Here is a 24,474-nt window from a genome sequence, read left to right as displayed (position 1 = left end):
CCAATAAACCCCCCCAAAACCCCACCCACAAAACCCCCCAAACCCAGCCACTAAAGCCCCAAAAACCAGCCACTAAAGCCCCAAAAAGCAGCCACTAAAGCCCCCCAAAACCAGCCACTAAAGCCCCCAAAACCCAGCCACTAAAGCCCCCAAAACCAGCCACTAAAGTATCAAAGGTCTGTGCACAAAGCACCAAAAAAAGAGAGCCATAAATCACCAGAAAACAAAACAAAAAACCAAAAAAAAGAGCACAAACTACCAAAATCTGTCTAGAAAAACATCAAAAGCAGCTGCAAAGCACTAAAATTTGCCCACAAAGCACCAAAACCCCTCACAAAGGACCAAAATTTGTGCACTGAGTGCCAAAATCCTTCACAAACCACCAATCCCCCTCACAAAACACCAAAATTTGTGCAAAGTTCCAAAATCCCTCACAAAGCACCAATCTCCCCTCATAAAACACCAAAATTGGTGAACAAAGCACCAAAACCCCTCACAAAGGACCACACTCCCCTCACAAAACACAAAAAATCTGCCACTAAGTAAAGCCACAAGACACCAAAAAATCAGCCAAAACCTGCCAAAATCCAGCCACAAAGCACTAAGAAAAAAAAGCTGGCTCCAAGCCACCAAAAATCCAGCCACAAACTACCAAAATCTGTCCATAAACCACCAAAAAACCAAAGCTACAGAGCATACCTGCCAAAATCCAGCCACAAAGCACTAAGAAAAAAAAAGCTGGCTCCAAGCAACCAAAAATCCAGCCACACTACCAAAATCTGTCCATAAACTACCAAAAAAACCAAAGCTACAGAGCACTAAAACATGGCCACAAGTCACCAAGCATCACATGCTACCAAAATCCATCCAGAAACCACAAAAAAAATCCACTCACAAAGTACCAAAATTTGTTCACAGAGCACAAAAAACACTCACAAAGCACCAAAATCTGTGCACAAAGCACCAAAATCTACCACAAAGCACCAAACTCCCCTCACAAAACACCAAAATCTGCCACAAAGCAACATTACAAGGCACCAAAAAAAAACCAACCACAAGCTACTAAAATCTGGCCAGAAATCACTGAAAAACAGCCTCAAAGCAGCAAAATCTGTTCCCAAAGTCATAAGGCATCAAAAAAGAGTCACAAAACATAAAAAAATCCAGCCACAAATGACCAAAATCCATCCAGAAATTATGAAAACCTAATCACAAAGTACCAAAACCCAGCCACAAATGACCAAAATCCATCCAGAAATTATGAAAACCTAATCACAAAGTACCAAAACCCAGCCACAAAACACTGAACCTGCCACAAATTACAAAAATGCAGCCACAAACCAGCAAACCTGTTCATAAAACGAGGCCTGAGGCACAAAATCCAACCGCAAACCACCAAAATCCTCCCAGAAATTCCAAAACCAGCCACAAATTACTGGAATCCTGTTTTTAAAAAAGGCACAAATCACTGAAATCCAGGCACAAATTACAAAACCAGGAAATCCCCAAAATTCCAGCCACAGACCACAAAACCAACTCACAAATCACTGAAATCCAGGCACAAATTACAAAACCAGGAAATCCCCAAAATCCAGCCTCACATTCCAGCCACAGACCACAAAACCAACTGCAAATCACCAAAATCCAGATCACCTTAAAACAGCCCCAAATCACCAAAATTGAACCTCAAATCACCAAAATCCAGCCCCAAATCACCCTAAACACCAAATCCAGCCCTAAGTCATCAAAATGCAGCTGCGAACGACCAAAACCCAGTCACAAATCCAGCCCCAAATCACTAGAATCCAGCCCTAAATTCACTAAAAATTAGCCCCCAAATCACCCAAATCCAGCTCCAAATCACCCTAAACCAGCCACAAATTACCCTAAACCAGTCCTAGACACCAAATCCAGCTGCAAATCACCCAAATCCAGCTGCAAATCACCTTAAACAAGCCCTAAACACCAAATCCAGCTGTGAATCACCCTAAACCAGCTCGAAACACCAAATCCAGCTGCAAATCACCCTAAAACAGCTCTAAATACAAAATCCAGCTGCAAATCACCCTAAACCAGCCCAAATCACCCAAATCCAGCTGCAAGTCACCCAAATTCAGCTCCAATACACAAATCCAGCTGCAAGTCACCCAAAACCAGCCCCAATACCCAAATCCAGCTGCAAATCACCCCAAATCAGCCCTAAACACCAAATCCAGCTGCAAATCACCCTAAACCAGCTCTAAATACCAAATCTAGCTGCAAATCACCCTAAACCAGCCCAAATCACCCAAATCCAGCTGCAAGTCACCCAAATTCAGCCCCAATACCCAAATCCAGCTGTGAATCACCCGAAACCAGCCCCAAGCACCAAACTCATCCCTACATCATCAAAATCCAGCTGCACACCACCAAAATCCAACCTCAAATCACCCTAAACCAGCCCAAATCACCCAAATCCAGCTGCAAGTCACCCAAATTCAGCTCCAATACACAAATCCAGCTGCAAGTCACCCAAAACCAGCCCCAATACCCAAATCCAGCTGCAAATCACCCCAAATCAGCCCTAAACACCAAATCCAGCTGCAAATCACCCTAAAACAGCTCTAAATACAAAATCCAGCTGCAAATCCCCCTAAACCAGCCCAAATAACCCAAATCCAGCTGCAAGTCACCCAAATTCAGCCCCAATACCCAAATCCAGCTGTGAATCACCCGAAACCAGCCCCAAGCACCAAACTCATCCCTACATCATCAAAATCCAGCTGCACACCACCAAAATCCAACCTCAAATCACCCTAAATCAGCCCCAACCAGCCCGAAATCATCCAAATCCAGCCCCAAATCACCAAATCCAGCCCCAAATCCCAACCCCTGCCCCCTCAGGGGAAGGCCCAGCTGTGGTTTGTTCTCCCCAGATGTTCCCACAATCCCCAATAACGCCCAGCTCCCCCCACCCCTCCCACCCCATAATGACTCCAATCAAACAAATAAGGGCCCGCTGGGAATAATGTCCATGAAGTTCCGAGTTCTCGGAGCGCCGGGGCCCTGCCAGCCCCAAACTGTGGGGCCTTTCTGCTGCGGGCCAGCCAGGGCACAATGAGGGATTGTCCAGCCCCACATCCCAATTGAGAAGGGCAGATTCTCCGGGATATATAAATATATTTATCCCGCTCCCACAGCTGTGCAGTGACCAATTCTTCTCCCGGGAGAGGAGGGGGATTGAGGATTGGGGACAGTAATGGGTCTATTATTTCGGGATGGAGAGAACGAGCCCTTTTTTCTCCTCTCTCTCCACATTAAGACAATTGTTATTCCCTGCTCCCCTTGTTCCTGCTCTCAGCCCCCTGTTTCGGGCACAAGCTGCGTGGGAAGGAAAGGAAATTAAGGGAAAATGGATTTTTCCTGGGAAGCCGAACGCCAGCCCAGCCTAAACCCTGTTAGATGTTGGCCTGTAATATTTTACTTAAATAAAGATAAAACCCAGCACTAAAGTCAGAATTGGACCGGATGATCCTTTTGGGGCCTTTTCCAACTCAGGATATTAAATCCTAGAATGCATGATTCTGTCATTTAGAATCCTGGGATCCATGGAATCATTTCCCATACTCTTATGGGCTCATAAAATCACTGTTTGATTTCTAGAATCATATTCCATGATTCTGTGATTTAGAATCCCAGAATCCTGGAATGGCTTGCCTTGGAAGGAAACTTAAAGCTCATCCATGGGATTATTCAACTGGGAATAGCCCCAGGCCATGAGAACCTGCTTTATGATTCCCGAGCCATGTCCCTGTGTCCCTCACCCTGTAGGACACTGGGAAAATTCCATTTGGGACTCACCTTCCCTGCAGAAAGATCCCAGCATCCAAAGGGCAGATTTCCATACCATTCTGACTCATATATCCAACATAATTGAATTTTTGGGATATATTCTTGGCTGAGAGCATTCATCTTCCTCTTCTATCCCTGTAATTCCCATCCACTCCCAAAAATTCCCTTGTACCCAACTTTGTTTGCACTGAAATCCTTCTTTCTATATGTCAGGATGACTTTAACTTGGGATAACTCAAAGCATGAAGTTCCTTCCTTAATTTCCTTCTCCACTGAAGGACAGATGCCTAGAACTGCTCTTGAGGGACAAGGATTATAGAATCCTGGAATGGTTTGGGCAGGAAGTGACCTTAAAGCCCATCCAGTTCCACCAGCACTTCCACAAGTGACGCCTGTGACAGCGTTGGACCATGTATATGGGTCCAAGGATGATCAGAAGATTTGGGAAAGGATCCTGAGCCTGGATATGGATCCCTCTGGATTGACCATGTTGGACTTGGCCTGGGATTTCCCATCCTAAAGTGTAAAGTCCTGTGGAGCAACTAATTTACAATAAATTACAATAAATCACCCTAAACCAGCCCAAATCACCCAAATCCAGCTGCAATACTAAATTACAATAAAAATAGGACACTTTCCTCCTTTCCTTAGGGACAATGTCAACATTCCCACATCTCAACCTCTTGTGATACAGCTCTGGAGTGCCACACATCCCTTACCACACAGGAAAATCCCTTTGGGAATGGCTCATTAAGGATTCAAATCCTCTAATTTGAGGGTTCTGCCCTCACAAAATGACTGCCATTTTCAGAATGCCCTCCTCTGGACATATCCCTAAGGAATCTTTGCTCCTTCCCATCTTTTCTCTTCCCCTGGTGCCTAAATCGAGGTGTGGATGATCCACGTCCTTCCCACCTGAGTCTGCCTCCTGCCTTCCAGTCCTGCTCAGCTCCCACTCCCAAGGAATGCTGCTCTTGCCCTTCCCAGACCTGTTTAAAGGGAAAAGACCCAGTGGAAAAACACACCAAGGGATGGAGCCAACCTCATCCATATGGGATGGTCCAGCTCCCTTCCTGCAGTGAGCTGGGAATGCAGCACTTCAGGCATGGACTTGTGTGATCCCCAAAGGATCCTAGAGACCTCTGAATCCCAAAAAATCCAAGGTATTGCTTTGATCCATAGGGAGGCAGCTCCAGTGGGTCCAAACGCAGCCCCTCATTGGTTTTCCTTTCTCCTGTCCTCCATGTTTCCCACATTTCTCCCTCTTCCCAATCTCCTCTGGATCATACTCCCTGCAACCCCTGCTCTCCCTGTCCCACGTGGCTGGCAGGCAGCACGAGCCAGGAAGGGGTGGAGAGATGTTCCTTGGGATATTACTCATGGAAGGTGTGGCCGGGGCTCCCTCCGGCGCCGAATTTCAAAGTCCAGTTTCCAACAAAACAATAATTCAGGAATTTTCCCCTCCTTTACCCCATCCCTCCCCCACATCCCAACCTCCAGCTGAGGCTCCAGGCATGACTGGAAGGACATGGAGTCTATTTTTAAAGTTTTTCCATCAGCTCTGAGCATGACACCTCAGTCTCTGGAAGGGCACTGGAATCGTTAATCTGGCTCACATGAGGCTCAGCCGAGCCAGGATCATGGATCCAGGGATATGCAATGGATATAAGACCTATTTCTCTTGGTGGGACCAAGTCCCAAAGAAGCTGCTGTGTCGCTGTTAGAGATGCTGGAATACTTGGAATCTCCTACTCACAAACCACCCCAATCCAGGCACAAACTCCCCAAATCCCAGATGGTTTGGGTGAGAAGGGACCTCAAAGCTCATCCCATTCCATCCACTGCCATGGGCAGGGACACCTTCCACTATCCCAGGTTGCTTCAAGCTTTGTCCAGCCTGGACTTGACACTTCCAGAGATGAAGCAGCCACAGCTTCTCTGGGAAATCCTTTCCAGCTCCCAGGGAAGCTCCCACCCTGCTGGAGGCGGAAGCAGAGCTCCCTCTGTTATCTCCTCCTGGCAGGAGACTTGTGTGGATCAATCCCTTCCTGGTTATCCATTAACTCCAAAGGGTTCATTCCCAAGACAGAGAGAACACCTCCATTGATTTATAAAGGAATAAAGGACCATCCTCAGGGAGGAATATACATGTCCTGGGAGACCTCTGGAGCTGGAAGCACGAGGACTCAACCCAGGCCTGGAGCAGGGAAGTGTCACCCACCCACTCCCAAGAAAGACATCCAGGCTCTATGGAAAGCCCCTGTCCACTCTACAGGACAAACAAGGCCACAAGGGCTGGATGTGCTTTCCAAGGAAGTTCTGTGGCAGGAGGGATGAGTATAGATTGCTGGAAAATCCAAGGAAACACTGCTCAGGAGGCAGGAAAATGCAAATCCCGCTGGAACAGGCTAGGAATTACAGGAGTTACCATCACCCTCAGATCATAATTTCTTTTCCCTCTTCTCCAATGGAAATACAGCCCAGAATCCTTGGAAAAACCCTGAGGAACTATTTGTGCCACGCTGGTTTCCACTGAATTAATTAACAATTAGATCCCAGCTTTAGTTAATTAAATATTCCCATTATTTTCCCCCATTTTCTTTGCTTGCTGGGGAACACTTCAAAAATTGTTGGAAAATTTGGGGTTTTTTTCTGTAGTTCTGGATATTTTCTCAATGGATTGGAAACAGCTTTTCTCAATAAACTGGGATTTTTTTCCCTAAGGCCACCAATCCACCCAGCAGCTGGAGAATCTCCCTACAAAACACGACTACATCCCTAAGGAAGGCTTTTAATAGGTTTTATAGCAGCATCCCCCACTCCTGCTGTGTCCACATCCATATATTTTCATCCTTAAAAACTGAATTAAAGCAGCCTCTCCTAAACATGGATTATTCCGTGTTTATCCAAGGATAGCAGCCAGAGTTGGATGTTTTCCTTCCCCAGGAGAGGAAGGGTTTCCAGAAGAGCCAATATCCTTTTATGAGGCTGATATAGCTCCAGGTAGGGAAAAAATCCCACAAAACCATCCCAAAACATCAGGCAGTTAAACATTCCAGCACTTTTTATAGGCATTTTTATAGGAACTCAGTAGTTCAGCCACCTTTGAGCTCTTAATTCCCTGATAGTCCCTTCAGGAGCAGCCATAAAAAACAATTCCATGCAGCCATTAATAGGATTACACACTTCCAGGCATTCCTTTTCTCCCTGGATTTCTCCTGGCTGGTCAGCAAGCTCCAGGACATCTCCTGCCCTTATTCCCTGACCCTGTAAGCCATAAATGCAGCTTTTCCCTTTTCCAGAATATGAATTATGTGGAATTATTCAGCTGGGAGCAGCCCTCAGGCAATGAGAATCCTGCCTTACAACTCCAGAGCCGTGTCCTGCAGGACACTGGGAAAATCCCAGTTTGGACTCACCCAGCTCACAGAAGGATCCCAGCACCTTCTTGTTCATCCAAAGGGGAGATCACCACACTGTTCAGGCTGGAATGTCCAACAAATTGAATATTTGGGATATATCCTTGACTGAGAGCACACATGCTCCTCTTCTATCCCTGTCATTCCCATCCACTCCCAAAAATTCCCTGTTTGCACTAAAATCCTTCTTTTTATAGGACAGGTTGAACTTAACTTGGAATAACTCAAAAGCATCCAGTCCCTTCCTTCATTTCCTTCTTCACAGAGGGAGAGATTCCTAGAACTCATCTCAAGGGACAGGGATCATGGAATCCTGGAATGGTTTGGGTAGGAAGGGACCTTAAAGATCCAGTTTCATCCCTGCCATGGGCAGGGACACCTCCCACTACTTCCAGGACAACTTCCACCCTGCTCCAACCTGGCCATGGGATGACAAATCCACAAGCTCTGCATGTTCCCCCAAGTGTTTTCCCACTCCAAAGGCTGAGATCCAGAGCAGAGAGAGCTGGAGAAGAAACAACCAACCCCCAGTGATTCCCTGGATGCTTCCCAAGAGCCGCACACCCGATTCCTGGTGCCCTTCCCACCTCTCCCAACTCACTCACCACCCTTTAAGGCAGAAACCTCAGGCAATTCCCAACCATCCATGTCCAGGACATCCTTGGGAACAGTCACATACTCCAGCCATGCTTCCAACATCCATTTTATACAGAGTGCCATAGAATATACAGAAAATTTATATACATCCATGATTCTGGAATTAGGTTATAATTCATCCGGATCTTTCTTTACAGCGGGATTAGTTCAGATCTTTCGTACAGAGGTACAAAAAAAGTCACGTGGAGAATGAAGGGCACATGAGGAGTGCTTGAGTTTCCTTGGAATCTTCATGCTGGGGCAGCTCGGAGCAGGGATTCAGAGGGCAGCATTCCCAGGATGAGCATGGGGACGCAGGATGCTGGGCTGTTTTCCACCCCAGTTGCATATCCAAGTGCTCCAAGCCCTGCCAGAAGCAGTAGGAGTGCCTCAGAGCTCCCTGGAAGGGCTGCTTCTCCCAAAAATGCCAAAGGTTTCGGATCTAAGGAGGCAATTAGGATCCAGCAGGAAATGAATCCAGAGGTATCCTGCTCTGAGCTGCCCCAGCACGAGATGGGACACAGGTGACAGGCAGGAAGGGCTTTTCCAGAGAGGCAGAGCCAAAGGAAAGAGGCTCGCAGGGCTCAACATTCCAGACAGAGAGGCACAGCCCATTCCCAAATATCCCTGTGCCATTAGGAATTCCACTTAGTGCCAGGACAGGAGGTCAAGAGTATTCCCTGGACTTGTGGAGGGAAAGGTGGGAAGCTGGAGCTGCAGGTGAGGCCACTTTGCCACCACCAAGTGCTGGGGACATCCCAGGAAAGGAGTTAGGACCCAAAGGGTGTGGCAGTGTCCTAGGACAAACTTCCCAAAAGTGAATATCCCAACAGGACAGGTCCATGCCACCCTCAGCTGGGATTTCCAACTCTGAGCCATCGGAACTGCACAAAGCCCGGGATGGGAAGCAGGGAAGTGGAATCCAAATTAAAACCAACGTCAAGGCTTGTTTCTGTGCTGCAAGGATTTTCAGGAATCAAGAGGTGAAGTCAGGGACAGGTTCCCCTCATCCCACAGGTGTACACTGGGAAAGTGGGAAAGTCAGGACACGCAGCATGGTGTGACACAGTGACGTCAGAAGGACTGTCAAGGAAAGCAGGAAAAATTCCCAGGGAGCTTACCTTTGGAAGGGGGCTGTTCCAGAGCCAGGGAGAAACTCGATGTGGGCTGGAGGAAATTGTCTGCCTCAGGTCAAGATTTGCTTTTGGCACTTGGATACGACCCCAGGCAGCAGGGAAAAGTGGGAAGATGTGGGAAGTCCTGGCTGAGGCAGAACAGGAGGGCTCGGGAGCAAGGGCAGCTCCTACCAGGCCTTGGCCACACTTCCATACTCCCAGAGAAGTGGGAAAGTAAGGTGGGAAATGTCTGATCCCAGAAACTGGGACCTGAAGGCAGGGAGAACAAAGGCACAAGAGGTATGAACTCAAAAAACATGGAAAAAACAATGGGAATGGAGACAGCAAAGCACTTGGAGGCTGATGATGATTCCCAATGACAAAGCAAGGAATTGCCCTAATCCTTGGCTACTTGGAATTTCCAGCCCTTAAGTAGCTCCATGGAGCTGGAAGAAGGGGAAGGACATCAGTAACTGCTGATCCAGGCCCCTTCCCATCCCTCTCTCCATCCATAACTCCCCTGTGGATTTGACTGGAGAGCAAAGAACTCGAGACTGAATCCCAGCTCCAGCTGCAATATTCCCCCCTCTCCTTCTTCCCACAGCTGCCAAGGACGGGCAGTGTTTGCCTCCAGCAGGATCCATGCAGCATTGCTTCTTCTACACAGGAGCCATGAGAGGGAGCTTTGGCACAAGAAATGAGGCTCTTCCCAAAATCCAGCAGCTCTTCCCAAAAATCAGCACTGCACAGGCTCTGGGATCGAAGCAACGAGCCCAGTTCCACACAGTGCTTTCCAACTGCTTCCTCAGAGGAATTTCTCAGCAGAGCAATGCATGCAGAGGTGCTGCTGGAATTCCAACCTTCCCTTTCCTGCAGTACCATAACACTACAAGCAGAGAATCACAGAATTCCAGAATCATTTGGAAGCTCTCACCTGCTGCCGTGGGCAGGAACATCTTTCCCTAGCCCAGGTTGTTCCAAGCCTTATTCAATCTGGCCTGGAGTATTTCCAGGAATGAGGAATCCACACCTCCCTTGGCAATGTTACTCAAAGGTGCAGTTACAACCACTATCCCTAAACCCGCTGGAATTAAATATTCCTGCTCCCATCCTGCAAAGCCAAAATGTCCTACTGCCAAGGGAAGGATATCCCAGAATGGATAAGGATAAACCCAGCATGGAGGGGAGCTCCAGCCCAGCAATTCCCAAGGCAAACACAGAAGGGCTCTGCTGCCCAATGGAGACTCGTGGATACAGCCTCAAAACACAAATCCAAATACACCCATTCCAGCAATAACTAATCCCACCTAATTCCCATTGCCAGGAGTAATCCTGATTATTCCTATGTCCCAATTTGTAAATGAAAGCTGTGTGGGCGAGTCCATGGAAATAATATTATCTGCCTGCAGGAAAAGAGCAGCAAAAGCTGGGAAAACATCAAAGTGCATGGAAAATGTGTTAGATATTCATCCTGTATCCCCACGCTTGGAGCTTTTCCTCCTTCTTATGTGCCCTTGGAAACAGATTTCCCCCTTTAATCCTGCATGGGACCATCAACTATTCCTGGAATCTAACATCCTAAAAGAATAGGACTGGGAATTGCTGGAATTCTATAACCACACTCCCCACCCTCTGCCATCCCAGCCCTCTGCAGAGACCAAAATACCTCCCACAAATCCTGTTTGCTTTGGAAAAGAGTTCCTAAAATGTTCCAAGAATCTCATTTAACTGCTTTGGAATAGTTTTCCCATGTGCTACCAAGGATGTCAAACAAGCCACCAGCACCCTGAGAAAAGGGAGGGACAAGGTGGCTCCTGAAATAGGTGAGAAGAACACGGAGCAAAGAAGTTTTAGGAGGAAATGAATATTCCAAATGGAGAAGGCAGCCCAAATGGAGAAGAAGTAATGATAGATACTGGAAAAGAGCTGGTATATCCTCAGCACTGCAGGATCCTTCCCATGTTTTTGGCACTGCTGCAATGAAAGCAACAATAAAATCAATTTACTGGTGCAGAAGAGCCTCAGCTCCATTCCTCTGCCAAGAAACTCTTGGAATACCAACACTCAGCAGTGTTGGAAAGGACCTTTAAAGGTCACTCAGTCCAAGGAAGAAGGACCAGAATGGATTTTAAGGATGAGGCATGGAATGGGTGACCTGTTGGTCGGTCTGGGATCTGGGGTGTCAGGCACTTCCAGCACTGCCTCTGCAGAGGGTGGAACATCCTGTTGGAGTATCATGGGAATATTCGAAGATCAGAAGGCACAAAGCTGAAGAGGAAGAAGCAGAAGCCGAAAGATTTGGAAAACTGGAGATGCTTCATATTCCCAAAGAGAGAGCAGGAAGAGAAAGCAGGAAGTGTGTACAGTACAGATGAAGGAGGTAGCTGCAGCTTTAACATTTATTTCAGCATTCCAGGTGTGCTTTCTCAGGAGGATATGGGAGATCAGCCTTTCCAAATGCCCAGATAGCAAAGGAGGGATGGGAATGGAGACACAGAATGCTGGGGATCAAGACACAGTAATGGGGATCAAGACACGGAGACATTTAAAGCAGAATTAATTTCAAGAATGTGGATTTCATTTGGGAGGACTGGGATCAGATCTGTTTGTCAACAAAAAACAGCCATTATCCATGACAGGATACAATGGGAACCTTCAAGGGGCTCCTTTGTGCCTTTACTCCTTGATCTGTGGAAAGCCCAGCTCCCAGGAATTACATATTTCCAGGTTTTCCAAAGTCCAGTAATCACAGAGCAAAAAACCTGCAGCATTCCAGACTGCTTCCCCTCAGGGCAAGGGAAGGCCATTCCTATGGGATACAGTTCCAATGGCACAAAGAAGGAAACAGTCACCCAAGGACTGAGTCTTCCAGGACACGGCAGAGGAATGTCAGGGAAGGGACTTTCTAGTGCAACATTTGAGCCATGGAACATCAGCAGGTTCCCAAGGGAATCATTTTAGGAGGGAGATATCCCACTTTTCCTCACCTGGAGGCACCTCCCACCAGTAGTTCCATCTAATCCCAGGTATCCATGTTGCTCCCAGGGACAGAGATGATCCTTTTCCTTAGTGTTTTAAAGTGCTTTGCAGATCCCAAGCTCTGCCTTAGTGCTAAGGGTTAATTCCTGCTGGGATTAAGGGCAGGAATGAGCTCCTTATCCCAGCTCCTGGGCCAGAGGGGAGCTAGCCCGCTAGCCCCAGCCTCCCTGCCCTTCAGCTCCCCTTTTCCCCTCAAACCTTCCAAGATTTTTGTGCGTATTCCTGAAAAATCACCTCGGCAGTGTTTCCTGAGTGCAGGAATTCCTCCTTACCCTGTGCTCCCAAACCACTTGCTCCTTGCTCCTTTTTTAAGGACCTACGAAAACAAAAAGAACTTCTGGTTGCTCAGAATAAAAGGATTTTTCCTTCTCCGAATCCCTCTGAACCAGAGGGGCTTCCTCCCTCTGATTCCATTCAGGGAAAGGTCACCTTTGGAACCTTAAACCACAGGGATAATGTTTTCCTGGCTGCCTGAAGCACTTCTGAAGGCTCTGAAACAGGTAAGGAGCAGGGGCTGGAGCATCCCACGCTGGATGGAGTGGGATATCAGCACCTGGACTCAAAATCCAGTGGAATTCCGTGCACCCAGGATGATTTACATCAATGCACACAGGTTATAAAGTGCTCCTCAGTGGCATTGGGTCCCACTGGCTCCCGGGAAGCACAGCCCTGGCCCATCCCAGAACTTCCACAGCCCACCAGGAGAACAGGAAGCCCGGGATTTGCCAGGAGCTGAGCTCCTGGAAAGCACAGCATCCTCCCACAATGGAAACAGCACTGCTAAGGAGGGGAAAAGGGAGCAACCACAGGATTCTAATGAAGTTAAACCAGGAATTTCTTTTCCAGGAAGGGAGGATGGAGCTCTGGGGAGAGCTATCAGTAACTGCTGAGCTTTGAGGGGGAGTTGTGGCAATTCAAGGCCTTTTCCAGGTCCCAAGAATGTTTCATTTCCTACAATAGGTAGTTTTCCTCCTGCTCCCATCATTGGAAAACCTGCCTGGAGAGGCAGAGCAGGCTCCTCTGGGCCCGGAGGCTCAGGTAGTTTTCCTAACTTGCTCAAGCTTTCCTACATGGAATTGTGCAGGTGGGGAGAGGGGGGCAGACAGTTACCCCCAAATCCAAGCCACTTGGGAAGCAAGGGGCTTGGAATTCTGCCTGCCCATCCTGAGGGAACAGCATGGGAAGGAGAGGGTGACCATGGATTTTCCTTTGGGAAAGCCTCCCTATTTCCTTAATAAATACCTTCCAACCAGCTCAGCAGCTCTGTAAACATACAAGAGATTGCAATACTGGGAAAAAGTCCATCTTTTCCCTGAATTCCCAATGACAGAGGCTGGCACTGATCCACGGATGCTGCATATGGGTGGTGTGAGGACCCCCAGGGATCCAGGAGAGACTCCCAGACTCCACAGGGGCCCGGAAAATAATGCCAGGTACATTTTGCAGTTGATCCATCCACATCCATGCAGCTCTGAGATGAGAATCCTGGCAGTCCCACAGGAATGTCGCCAGCTTGGAGGGGTCCAGGGAACCGAGGAGCGATGGGGGTGATATCCAGGAGAACTTTCTGCCAAAGGCAGAGGGATTGGGCTCTTGGGAGCAGTGTCCTTCCCTCTCAGGAGTGCTCGGGGGAGAGAAACCATGGTGCCAGTCCCATTCCTGCTGCGCCTGGCCGGGAAGGGGAGACTGGATTTGGGGGGAATACAGCCCCAATGGCTTTAAAACAGGAGTGTCCTACAAAAGCAATCCCCATGGAAGTGTGCCGAATTGGATCTTGGGCCGGATCCGTGGTAGTGCAACAGGGCCCAAAGTCTCAATCCGCTCATTTCCCAAAACCACCGGCTCGGTCCCGAGGAGAGGGATCTGGCCTGGCTCCCTCCTGCTTCCATCTATCCAGGTATCTCACTCCCAAACTCAGCAGGTGCCCCAGGGCAAGGAATCTGCCTCTGGAATGAGACAGGCTGAGGTAGGGAACTTTAGTGCCTCAGACCCTCTCAGGCCCCATGGGGCAAAGCTTCTCCCAGCTCCAAGCACAGGATTCCAGCACAATCCATCCTCCAGACACCACCACTGGGTCACCCCAGAAAGGATTTTTCCAGCTGTCTCCTCTGATCCCAACTGCCCGATGACAGCCTCCTCCATGGATTATCCCACTGGGATCATTCCACCCCTTTCCCCTGCACTAAAGGGCCGAAATCATGAGGTCGTCCTGCTTGGCAGGGCTGGTTACGTGTCCAGAGGGGGTGGAAGTCCGGATTTTGTCCGTGGCCAGGCACTCCTGGCTGCTCACACCCGTGGGAGTGATATCCATGAGTTCTCCGGATGAGCTAAGGGGGAAGGAGGGTGACACGGAGATTCCCGACGAGGGATCCGTGGAGCCCGCAAACAACCTCGGGGGCTTTGGGACTAAGTTAGGCTCGTACTGCGCCCTCAGCAGGATCTCCTGGTCGCTGACGGATTTGGGAATCTCCGCAAAGTCGCTGGAGCTGTCCGACACCATCATGCAGTAAATGTCCTGGAAGGAGCTGCTTTTGCTGTCCAGGTTGAAGAGGCTGTCGATGAACTCCGCAAATTCCAGCACCTGGGGGCTGGGAACGTCGGCCAGGCGGCCGTTGTGGAGCGGCGGCTCTTCCCGGGGGGACGAGGACGTGCGCTCCCCGTCGCTCCCGGCGCCCTCGGCGCTGCAGCGGCGCTGCGGGGTGGTGCCGCCACTGTTGAGGACGTTTTCCGGGGGCTGCGTCTCCTGGGAATGCTTGGAGAGGCTGTCAGCAGCCAGCAGCTCTGTCCGGGAGCTGAGGGAAGGGTTTTCCTCGGGGATAACGGGGTCTATATAAAAGCAGTGCGTCTCGTCCTTCTCCATGACCGCATGGAGGCTGGGGGAGCCCCGGATGCTCCGGAAACCGGAGGAGCGCCGGGAATCGAAGCTGTAGATGGATTCGTTGTCCGAGAGGCTCTCCATGGTGGCCAGAGGGGCGCGGCGGTCCTGGAGCTCCACGGAGAGACGTTCCTTAGTGTCCAGGAGAAGCAGCTCCACGGGGTCCTTCTGCACAGGAGAAAGTGGCTTTGTCTCATAGAATCCCTCCAGGCTGATTTCCGAATGGGATTTGCTCCTGCAATGGGAAACAGAGAACAGGAGGCTGCAGAATTCCAGAACAGCTAGAGGATCCAAGAGTTCCTCACACAGCTCCTCCAACCAGAGGCATCCACAATTCTGGGGAAACTCTTCTCGCTCTGTCCCCCCAGCTGGAAATATCACAAATGGATCCTCCCTCTGCAAACTCCAGTTCTTGGCCTTCTCTCTTTTTTCCTGGCTCACTAAATCCTTCCCTCCTGTCCAGAGAGGCTGTGGACTATCCCTGATGGTGTTCCAGGTTGGACAGGGCTCAGAGCAACCTGGGCTGGTAGAAGGTGTCCCTATCCATGTCAGGGGCTGGAACTGGGTGATCCTTAAATCCCTTCCAAACCAAACCAAACTTGGCTCCAAGTTTTACCTTGGGAAAACCCCACCTGTCTGGATAAGGAGAAAAAAAGGAAGTCTCTTCCATACCTTTTCCTGACCTTGCTGCAGTCAAATTCCTAAGCAGCACAAGGGATTTTTCCCCCTGACATTCCTCAAGACATCCTGAAGCTTTGATTTCCACAAAGGCTCATGGATCTGTCTTTCCCACAAACATGGATCACAATGCTCCAAGAGGAAGAGGACACACACCTGGAGCCAATATTCCATATAAAATCTCTCCTTACTTGGTACTGCTGTTCCTTCTGTCCACTGGGATGGCTCCAGTTCCGATCTGCACAGAGGGGCAGCTGGGCAAGGGCTGGCTCTGGAATATCAGCTCCGGGGTGAGATCCACTTCCGTAGGACTCACCATCACTTTGGCTGCGGAAAGCAGAGCTGTCTTCCCCTTGTTGTAGTTCTCCAAGACCTGTCCAAGGAAAGCAGAGGAACAGCAGGGATTGACTGGAGGCTTTCAAACAGCTGGATTGGCCTCTTTCTTCCCAGAACCTTTTGGAAGCACAGGGAGATAAAGGATTAGATGGATAAATCTTGACAGATCCCTGGATGTCACCTGGGCTCCAATTTAATGACAGCTCCTGGAATGAACCATCACCACCCAACCTCCTGTTATTCTGATGTTAAATTTGGAAACAGGAGCTTCTGGGACTGTGAGAATTTAATTCCACCTCATCACACTCCACTCCAACACCCTGCGCAAGACTGACCAGGAGCATCCCCTTTCCTCCTCTTCTCCAAAATAAACAGCCTGGTGTATTTAACCAGCAGCATTCCCGGGCTAAGCCTGCCTGTCCCAGTGGTTTTTGGGATGACAATTCCCTGCCTCACCTTGTTGAGCCCTTCCATGACCACGTAGGGGAGGTGTTCATGCAGCATGGCCGGGGAGATGATCACCTCGTTGAAGGCCTTGTTGTCCCCCCAGATGGCAAAGTAGGTGGGATCCTCCTGCTCACAGCAGCTGGAAATGGGGTCCAGACAACAGGGAAAATGGGGTGGAAGAGAAAGGCAGTGTTTTGGCATGTGAAAACAGCAGGATGCAGAGGGAGAAAAAGAGGAAAAACAGAGGGAGGAGCTGTTAAAATACATATTGCTCCAAACCCCTGTTTTATGGGGACATGATTATCCCTGGGCTAATCATCATCTAAAGAGGAAAAGGACTTTGGACAAGGACCTGGAAAAATGGGAAAAGGGGGAGTAGCTTTAAGCTGAAAGAGCATGGGTTTAGATGTGATATTGGGAAAAAATCCTTCCCTGTGAGGGTGAAAAGAGGAAAAGGACTTTGGACAAGGACCTGGAAAAATGGGAAAAGGGGGAGTAGCTTTAAGCTGAAAGAGCGTGGGTTTAGATGCGATATTATGAAAAAATCCTTCCCTGTGAGGGTGCAGAGGACCTGGCAAAGGGTGCCCAGAGAAGCTGTGGCTGCCCCATCCCTGGAAGCATTCCAGGACAGGTTGGATGGGCTTGGAGCAACCTGGGATGGTGGAAGGTGTTCCTGCCCATGGCAGGGGCCAGAACTGGATGATCCTTAAGTCCCTTCCAACTCAAACCATTACAGCATTCCATGTGGTGGTTTAGATTAGATGTTGGAAGAAACTCTTCCCTGTGAGGGTGGTGAGACTGGGAAATTGGGATGGATTTCCAAGGAAAGCTGTGGCTGCCCCATCCCTGGAAATGTTCAAATCCAGGCTGGACTGGGCTTGAAGCAACCTGGTCTGGTGGAAGGCATCCCTTGATGATGATCTCCACAGTCCCTTCCAACCCAAAGCGTTCCGTAACTCCCACAAACACTGTCCCCATGAGACAGCAGGGAAGAAAACCCCCTTCTCCTTGTGTCAGGGAGACTTTTCCAGCAAGAATTCCAGCAGGAAGTGCAGGACTCACCAGCACTGCTCAGCAGGGTGGTTGTGCACCACGTGGATGATGCGGCCCGGGGGGTACAGGGGGGTGCTGGCACTCAGGGCGATGGTCAGGTCACTGGGATGTGTCCAGAGCCGGTTGCTTGTCACCGAGTTCTCCTCTGGCTCCTCAGGAAGCTCGGATTTGGGAATGCACTTGGTAGCCCCCACAATGATCCGCCACTGTTCCCACAGAGAGAGAGAGAGGAGGGAGGATTTGAGGAGAGAAAAGCAAAAACAAGCAGAATTGCCTCGTAAGACTTGAGAGGTTTAAAGAATTCCAGAGGTGGGATATTCCCAGTTTTCTTCCACTCAGGAGGGATTTGCCTAAGGAAGGTGTGTGAAACACCAACAGAAGTGTCCAGGAAAAACACAGTGACATTGGGAATAAAGAACAATACAAGGACAGGAAAACAGGGAAGCTGGATACAGAGATGATCCAAGTGTTTCTGAAAGCTGATTTTCCTTTCCCAATTATATACCCTCTCCAGGTAAATTCCAACATGTATTATGGAATATATGATCATGATATATATCCCTAAAAATCTTTGTATTTTGTGGTTTTTCTCCATCTTGGTGCAATGGTAAAGACTGGGGAGGGACAACTTCCCACATTTCCCATCTCCAAGACATGAGCAGGCCATTTATCCTAGAACAGCATCACCCCAATGTTCTGACAAGCACAGCGGCTGTTGTACTTCCAGCTTGTTCCCAGTTTTAACTGACCAGGAAAATCCACGCTTGGAATACAGACTTCAAAGAGGTTCAGACAGAAAATTCCCTGCTCAGTTATTTGGGATCTGTGATGGTGAAGTTTCAGCAAGTGAGCCAGAATGATCCCCCTGACCTCTCTAGCTTTTTCCATCATTCCTCTGGTTCCTTAAATAATGATCCTGAAGAGACCTGGAGGAAACCCACCTTCCTGCCACTAAAATTCCCCATCCCTGCTCAGAGACACCTCCAGGTGTTGGTTCCTCCCTCTTACCTTTGGTTTGGTGCTTCTTTGCAGAACATCCAGAAGCTGCCGGCGAAATCCCTCCAGCTGAGAGAGCCCGATCCTGGAAGAGAGGAAGATGTGACCATGGAAAAGAGGAAGATGTGACCCTGGAAAAAAAGGTGTGGTTATGGAAATGAGGAAGATGTGATTCTGGAAGAGATTAAGATGTAATTCTGGAAAAGAAGAAGCGAGTCTGGAAAATAAGAAAATTATGGATATGGAAGAGGGGGAAATGTGTTCACAACACCTGGGCAGGGAACAGGACAAGAAGGATATGGAACACAGTAAACAAGACATTGTGTTCAAAAGGACACTGTAAGGTACAGCATGGAGCAGATGGATTCAGAGGTGGGCTGTGGCATCACCCAGGAGCAGGAGCCAGGAGTGAGAGGCCCCAGGGAATTACCAGGACAATAACCAGGATAAGATCAGTGAACAGGGAAGGAGGGAGGTGACGACTGAAGATGGCACAGAACAGGTGAGTTGGAAAAGTGTCCTGGAGCTGAATGACACCACTGGGCAGATGACAGGATGGACAAGATCATGGCATCCAGGTAAATCCCAGGTTGCCTGGCTCCGTTCCAAATCCCTGCTCAGCAAAATGTATCCCAGGAGATGAGGAAGGTGAGGAATGCCAAGGCACAAAGAATGAGCTGGTTTGGAGATGAGGTGACATGGAACAGGGATTTTGGGACAAACTGGTCCAAATGAAGTGGCAGCACATCCAGGACAGGGCCAAGATAACACACGAAACCAGGAAGGTGGCACACCTGATGCTCCAGGTACCACAGGTACCAGAGGTGGGACATTCCCCCTTTTCTTTCACACAGGAGCGATTTGCCCATAAAATTCCCAACAAAGGTGTCCAGGAAAAACACAGTGACACATGGAACAATAGAAGGACAGGAAAATGAGGAAGCTGGAGACAGAGATGATCCAAGTGTTTCAGACAGGAAACAGATGATTTGGGACAGAACAGCAGAGATTCATCAAGGAATTCAGACACATCTCCACTTGCCTGGGTACCAGATCTTTGCCAAGCACCACTGCAGTCACAAACTCCTTGGAATACTCCATGGCATCCTCACTGGAAGAGAAACAGGAGCAAGAAGAAGGAAACAGTGTTTCATTCCCTATTCAGTGGCAGGGAAACCAGGGGCACAAACCCCAGTCCAAGCTGCTCCAAGTTTTGGGGATTTGTGCCTTGTGGGAAAAGAGCCTTATCTCCACATCCCATGGCCCAATCATTTCCCTGCACAAGACTCTGGATATAGCTGGGAAAGGAAATGCTTGAACTGAATGTCTCATAGTCATTTTCCAATAGTTTGGGAAGGGTGAGACAGCCAAGGAAGAGGATATTTTGTGCTCCTGAGGCTACAATGTAGGATGAAATACCCCAATATTTGGGGGAATTCAAACAGCAAATTTCTGCAGCAACCTGACTTCTGAGACAAGAAAAAAGAAATCAAGATTCCCACTCTGAGTTTCCTGGAGATATTCCCAATCAGTTACCATGGGCAGAGGCTGCCTCACTGACCTAGGGATGATTCTGGGCATGACACAGGTCAGGAGCTACCAAGGGATCCAGGAGTGGAAGTTTGGAGCAGAAGGTTGTACAACTCTCCTAAAATATCCTCCTCTGTAGCTCTGTGGCTGCAGAAGACCTGGGAATATTACAACAAGGAATGCCAGCATCCAGATTCAGCAGCAGGATGGCTTAAAACCCTTGGCTGCTCCTGGAATATGATGCAGGAACTACCAGGAGGAGATTCTCATGATCCATAGCTGATTCCAAGGATCCCCATGGTGTCTGTTAGGACCAAGAAGACCTTCCCTCACTTCCCAGCAATCCAATGGAATGTTTTGTTTGGGAATGACATGACCAGAAGGTCTGCTCCCATTTATAATGGGAAGGATTCATGATTAATCTCTCCCTGGTTTTGCCCCACAGCCAAGAGAGGGAAACCAGAACAATCCCTGTGAGCAATTTTAGGCTGCAGAATAACAGAAATCACATCCCAATTCCAATTTCTTTGGAAAAGGAGCCCAAACAACTGGATCAGCTGCTGCAGACACCTACATTGGGTCAAGTACCTCCCTTATTCCATCTGTTTAGTAGGAGGGGGCAGAGAGTAAGGAAATTGCACCCATTTCCCATTAAATTTAGAGCCATGGATAATTCAGTTATAAACCAGAATATTTGTGAAAGTGGCCATTTGCCATCCTAGCTTGAATACCAAACTATATCCCAGGGGAAACACTGGGCTTCTCCAGGCTGCCTGTCCATTTCACTGCTCCCTAGAGCCTCACAAACAGGATCCAGTGTATCCCAGGTGTATCCCACCACCTACCTGAGCAGCCCACCTGGGGGGGAATAAGCAAAGCACTTCAGGGATGGATACTGGGGACGCAGCAGGAAGGACAGGATGGCAGCTGTGCCAGCGCCAAGGGAGTGCCCAACCACAATCAGGCCGTAGTGTTTTGTTCCTCTTCCCTAAAAAACATGGAAACAACATGGAATTGAGGTCAGATTGGAAATTAAATTGAATTTATCCCCCAAATCTCTCCCTTCCCCCAGTTTTGGGGTCTATTTCTGTACATGAGCACTCCAGATTCCAGCTGAATAGCTCCTTGCTTGTTCTGAATCATGGAATCATCATGGAATCCTGGAATGGTTTAGGTTGGAAAGGAAGGGAGAGATCATTCCATTCCCCTGCCATGGGCAGGGACACCTTCCACTAGCCCAGGCTGCTCCAAGCCCCATCCAACCCATGCTGGAACACTTCCAGGGATGGGGCAGACACAGCTTTTCTGGGAAACCCATGCCAGGGCTCCACTGGAGGGTGGAATTCATTCACTTCTTGAATTCTACATTTGGCCTACTGGGACATTCCTGAAAGAAAGAAGGTGGGAAGAAAAAGGAAAGGCACACCAGCTATTTGAATTATTTTGGATTTGATGGGAGCTTTTTGTCCCTCCTGATAACATCCAAGCCCACACAGAAAGTGTCTCTAAACCTCAGTGGACACATTTCTCTGGAATATCTGTCCTTGGCAACTGTCAGAAACAAGGTCCTGGGCTGGTGGGACCTGGGATGGCACTTATGGACCCAAAGCCAGGAAATATTCCTCCTGAGTAACAGGAACAACACCCATTTTCCCTTTCTACCATCCCAAAAAGCTCAATGCTGGTTTATCTCTCCCTCCATCCACCAAATATCCCAAGGCAGCACTTCAGCAACTATTTCCAACATATAAACCAAGGCAAGCTGCTTCCCAACATCTCCCTTGAGTCCTGTGACATCTCCCTGCCACCAAGAATGTGCCCACAGGGACAGTCAGCACCGCATTCCAAAGAAAATCTCCATAAAAATGGGATTTTAGTTCCTGCTGATTTGGTTTTAATGCTCCCTGTCCTTCACTGCCACCATGTGGGACTTCCTGCCTCAGGAAAAAGGAAAACAATCATGATCTCTGCAGTATTGGTGCTTCCAAAATGAAAAAGCCTTGCAGGAAGTCTGGATGGGGCTTGGAGCAACCTGATCTTGTGGAACGTTCTCAGCCCATGGCAGGGGGTGGAATGGGATGAGCTTTAAGGTCCCTTCCAAACCATTACATGAAATGAGTAACTAACTGGAAATCCAGGAATTAAAGGAGGAGCTGAGAAATTAATACAACAGACTCAGGGACACAGAGATTCCCTTAAAACCCAGTATTTTATGGAAATCTCATCCTCTGTCCAGAGACAACTCGTACTCACCAAATCCCGTCCAAAAGCTTGGGACAGCACCATCTCCTGCTCCAGCTTCTTCTTGATGTACTCAGCAGACAGCACCATTCCCTGTGGGAAGCAGGAACACACAGCAGGATGTAAATGGGATCTCCACATCCGGCAGCCAGAAGGTGAGAAAGCTCTGGAATGTCCCTCAGCATGGATCAGGATGGAAGGAGAACTGATTCCCCTCTGCATTGCCAAAGTTTTGGTGTTTAAGGAGTAAAGGCAGTTCTTAATTAAGGAACACTCCAAGGGCCTATTCCTGGGCTTTTAGGGGGAAAACTACCCCAAATCCAATTAACTTAAACACAGGATTGTGGATTTGGCACTTCAGGCCAAGGGACCTGGGGCAAAACAGAGAAACAGACTTGGATATTCTAAATATTGGTGGTTTAAAAGCCAAATTATCCTATTCCAGATAAATCTGGGATGGAGTTTTCCATTTGAATCAGGGAATAAAAGTGTGAATCATTCTAATAGAGATAATGATTCAAACACCAAAGGGAAAAGTGGCAGCACTAGGAATTAGTTCCTGCCTTCTCAAGCCATCAATATTGAGGGAATTTGGCTGTCAGAGGGCATTCATCCCAATTTATTACAAGTTTTTATTCCCTAGAAGTCAAGGAGTGCTGGAAGATGGGAAAGATCATATCTGGGTCTAAACATTCATCCTCTCTGCTGAGGAGTGTTTCTCTATCTGTGTGGTGATTCCAAATGTGGTTGATAAAATTCCAAGCACAGTTATAAACAAGCAACTGGAATTTGGTTTGTTGCATGAATTCCTGATAATGCTACAGTTTAACTCAGTGAGAAGTGAGCCTGAACTCCAAAAAATGGGGGAAATGGGGAAAATGATCTTCTTGGCTGTTCTCCTTTAAATCCCTATCTTAAAATGGTATGAGTACAATGGGAATGTTATCAGGGGCTCACTCTCCATCTCAGAGATATAAAAGGATTCCTAGCTCCAAAAGCGAAGAAAAAATATAAATAATAATATATAAAACCTCAGTTATCCTGGAGAGCTGGATTGGGGGTTGGAGTTAAACACAGCAGGATAATCAGAGGGGAAAATCAGGGAAATATCAGGGAGAAATCAGAGGTAAATCAGAGGAAGAGCTGAGGGGAAAAATGGTAGGGGGAAAATGAGGGGGCAGAAATGGGGTGGGAAAATCTAAATAGGGGACAAATCAGGAATAAGTCAGGAATAACGATTCTGACTCTCTTGCATCAATATCACCTCATCAAGCCTCCAGAGATCAAGTTTTATTCCATTCTTATGGAATAAAGAAATAAATAAAGAATAAAGAAATAGTACAATTTCTTGGGTTGTTTCAAAGAGGGAAGCCAGTGAGGAAAATAAAGCAAAGAAACATGGAATTTTCCAGGTCCTTAGTATCTGAAATGTCTTTGATCCCAATCTGGATACTGCAGAGGGGAAGCAGGACAGAGGAGACCCCCTCCATGGAAATGAGCTAAATGGGATGATGCCACCCCCAAAAAGCACCACAGTGGTTGTGCCTTATCCCAGCTCCCAGCAGCTCCCCAGCTTCCAGAAGAGTCTCCACTTCCAATCCTAATGAGAAGTGAGCAGCAGGCCACTGATCTAAATTCCCACCGAGAATTTGGGATTCTATTTTTAGAGATCGTGACCCAAATCCACAGTGATGTCACTGCTGGGATGTTAGTCAGCCTTTGGGACGTGTTTTTGGTAATTATATCCTAATGGAGAGAGGGATTTTAATTATTATGGAATGAGACTAAACTTCCATTTAGATTCACCATTGGAAAAATTCCCTAAACTTCATGGAATCCTGGTTTGGGTTGAAAGGATGATCCTTAAGGATCATCCCATTCCATGGACGGGGACACATTCCATTAACCCAGGTTGTTCTGAGCCCTATCTAATCTGGTCTTGGACACTTCCAGGGATGTAGCATCTGTAAATTCTCTGGGAAACAGATCCAATTTCAAGTTGATAGAACTATTTGGGCTTAATTTTGTAAGTTTACATGTAAATAACTGAATGGATCAAGGATTTAGAGAAAGGGAATAGAAATATTCTGCATTGTTCTGTATCCCAAAGGCACAAAACTGCTCTGGAATATTTGAGATTTTGAGGGAAAACACTCAGAAGGGTCTATTTATGAGAGAAAAATGTTGGAAATTCTCATTACTGGGATCATGGCTGAGCTTCCAGGACTTTCCAGCAGCTCCTTGTCCTTCTGGTTGGCTCAACACCAGGAAACAAAGC

General features: G+C 48.1%; 1 protein-coding gene across 5 annotated transcripts in view; it reads right to left on the bottom strand.

The window, feature by feature from the left end:
* Positions 1 to 6,719: 6,719 nt before the first annotated feature.
* Positions 6,720 to 24,474, bottom strand: part of DAGLA (diacylglycerol lipase alpha) — a 57,887-nt gene continuing 40,132 nt past the window's right edge. For 3 of the 5 annotated variants that reach the window (XM_039703484.1, XM_039703483.1, XM_039703485.1), the window contains 8 exons: positions 22,209 to 22,289; positions 20,801 to 20,943; positions 19,468 to 19,536; positions 18,438 to 18,510; positions 17,439 to 17,635; positions 16,386 to 16,515; positions 15,785 to 15,966; positions 6,721 to 15,150 (listed from right to left, as the gene is read on the bottom strand). In XM_039703484.1, coding sequence (XP_039559418.1) covers positions 14,223 to 15,150; positions 15,785 to 15,966; positions 16,386 to 16,515; positions 17,439 to 17,635; positions 18,438 to 18,510; positions 19,468 to 19,536; positions 20,801 to 20,943; positions 22,209 to 22,289 — 1,803 coding nt within the window. In that variant the 3' untranslated portion in view covers positions 6,721 to 14,222. Of the gene's footprint in view, positions 15,151 to 15,784; positions 15,967 to 16,385; positions 16,516 to 17,438; positions 17,636 to 18,437; positions 18,511 to 19,467; positions 19,537 to 20,800; positions 20,944 to 22,208; positions 22,290 to 24,474 lie in introns of all 5 variants that reach the window. The other 2 variants (XM_039703486.1, XM_039703487.1) reach the window with 1 other exon arrangement.

Source organism: Passer montanus, unplaced genomic scaffold, assembly GCF_014805655.1.
Source record: "Passer montanus isolate IOZ18808 unplaced genomic scaffold, ASM1480565v1 scaffold163, whole genome shotgun sequence".
Taxonomy (NCBI): domain Eukaryota; kingdom Metazoa; phylum Chordata; class Aves; order Passeriformes; family Passeridae; genus Passer; species Passer montanus.
The sequence above is the reverse complement of the archived record's forward strand: the minus strand, read 5'-3'. Positions and strand labels throughout refer to the sequence as shown.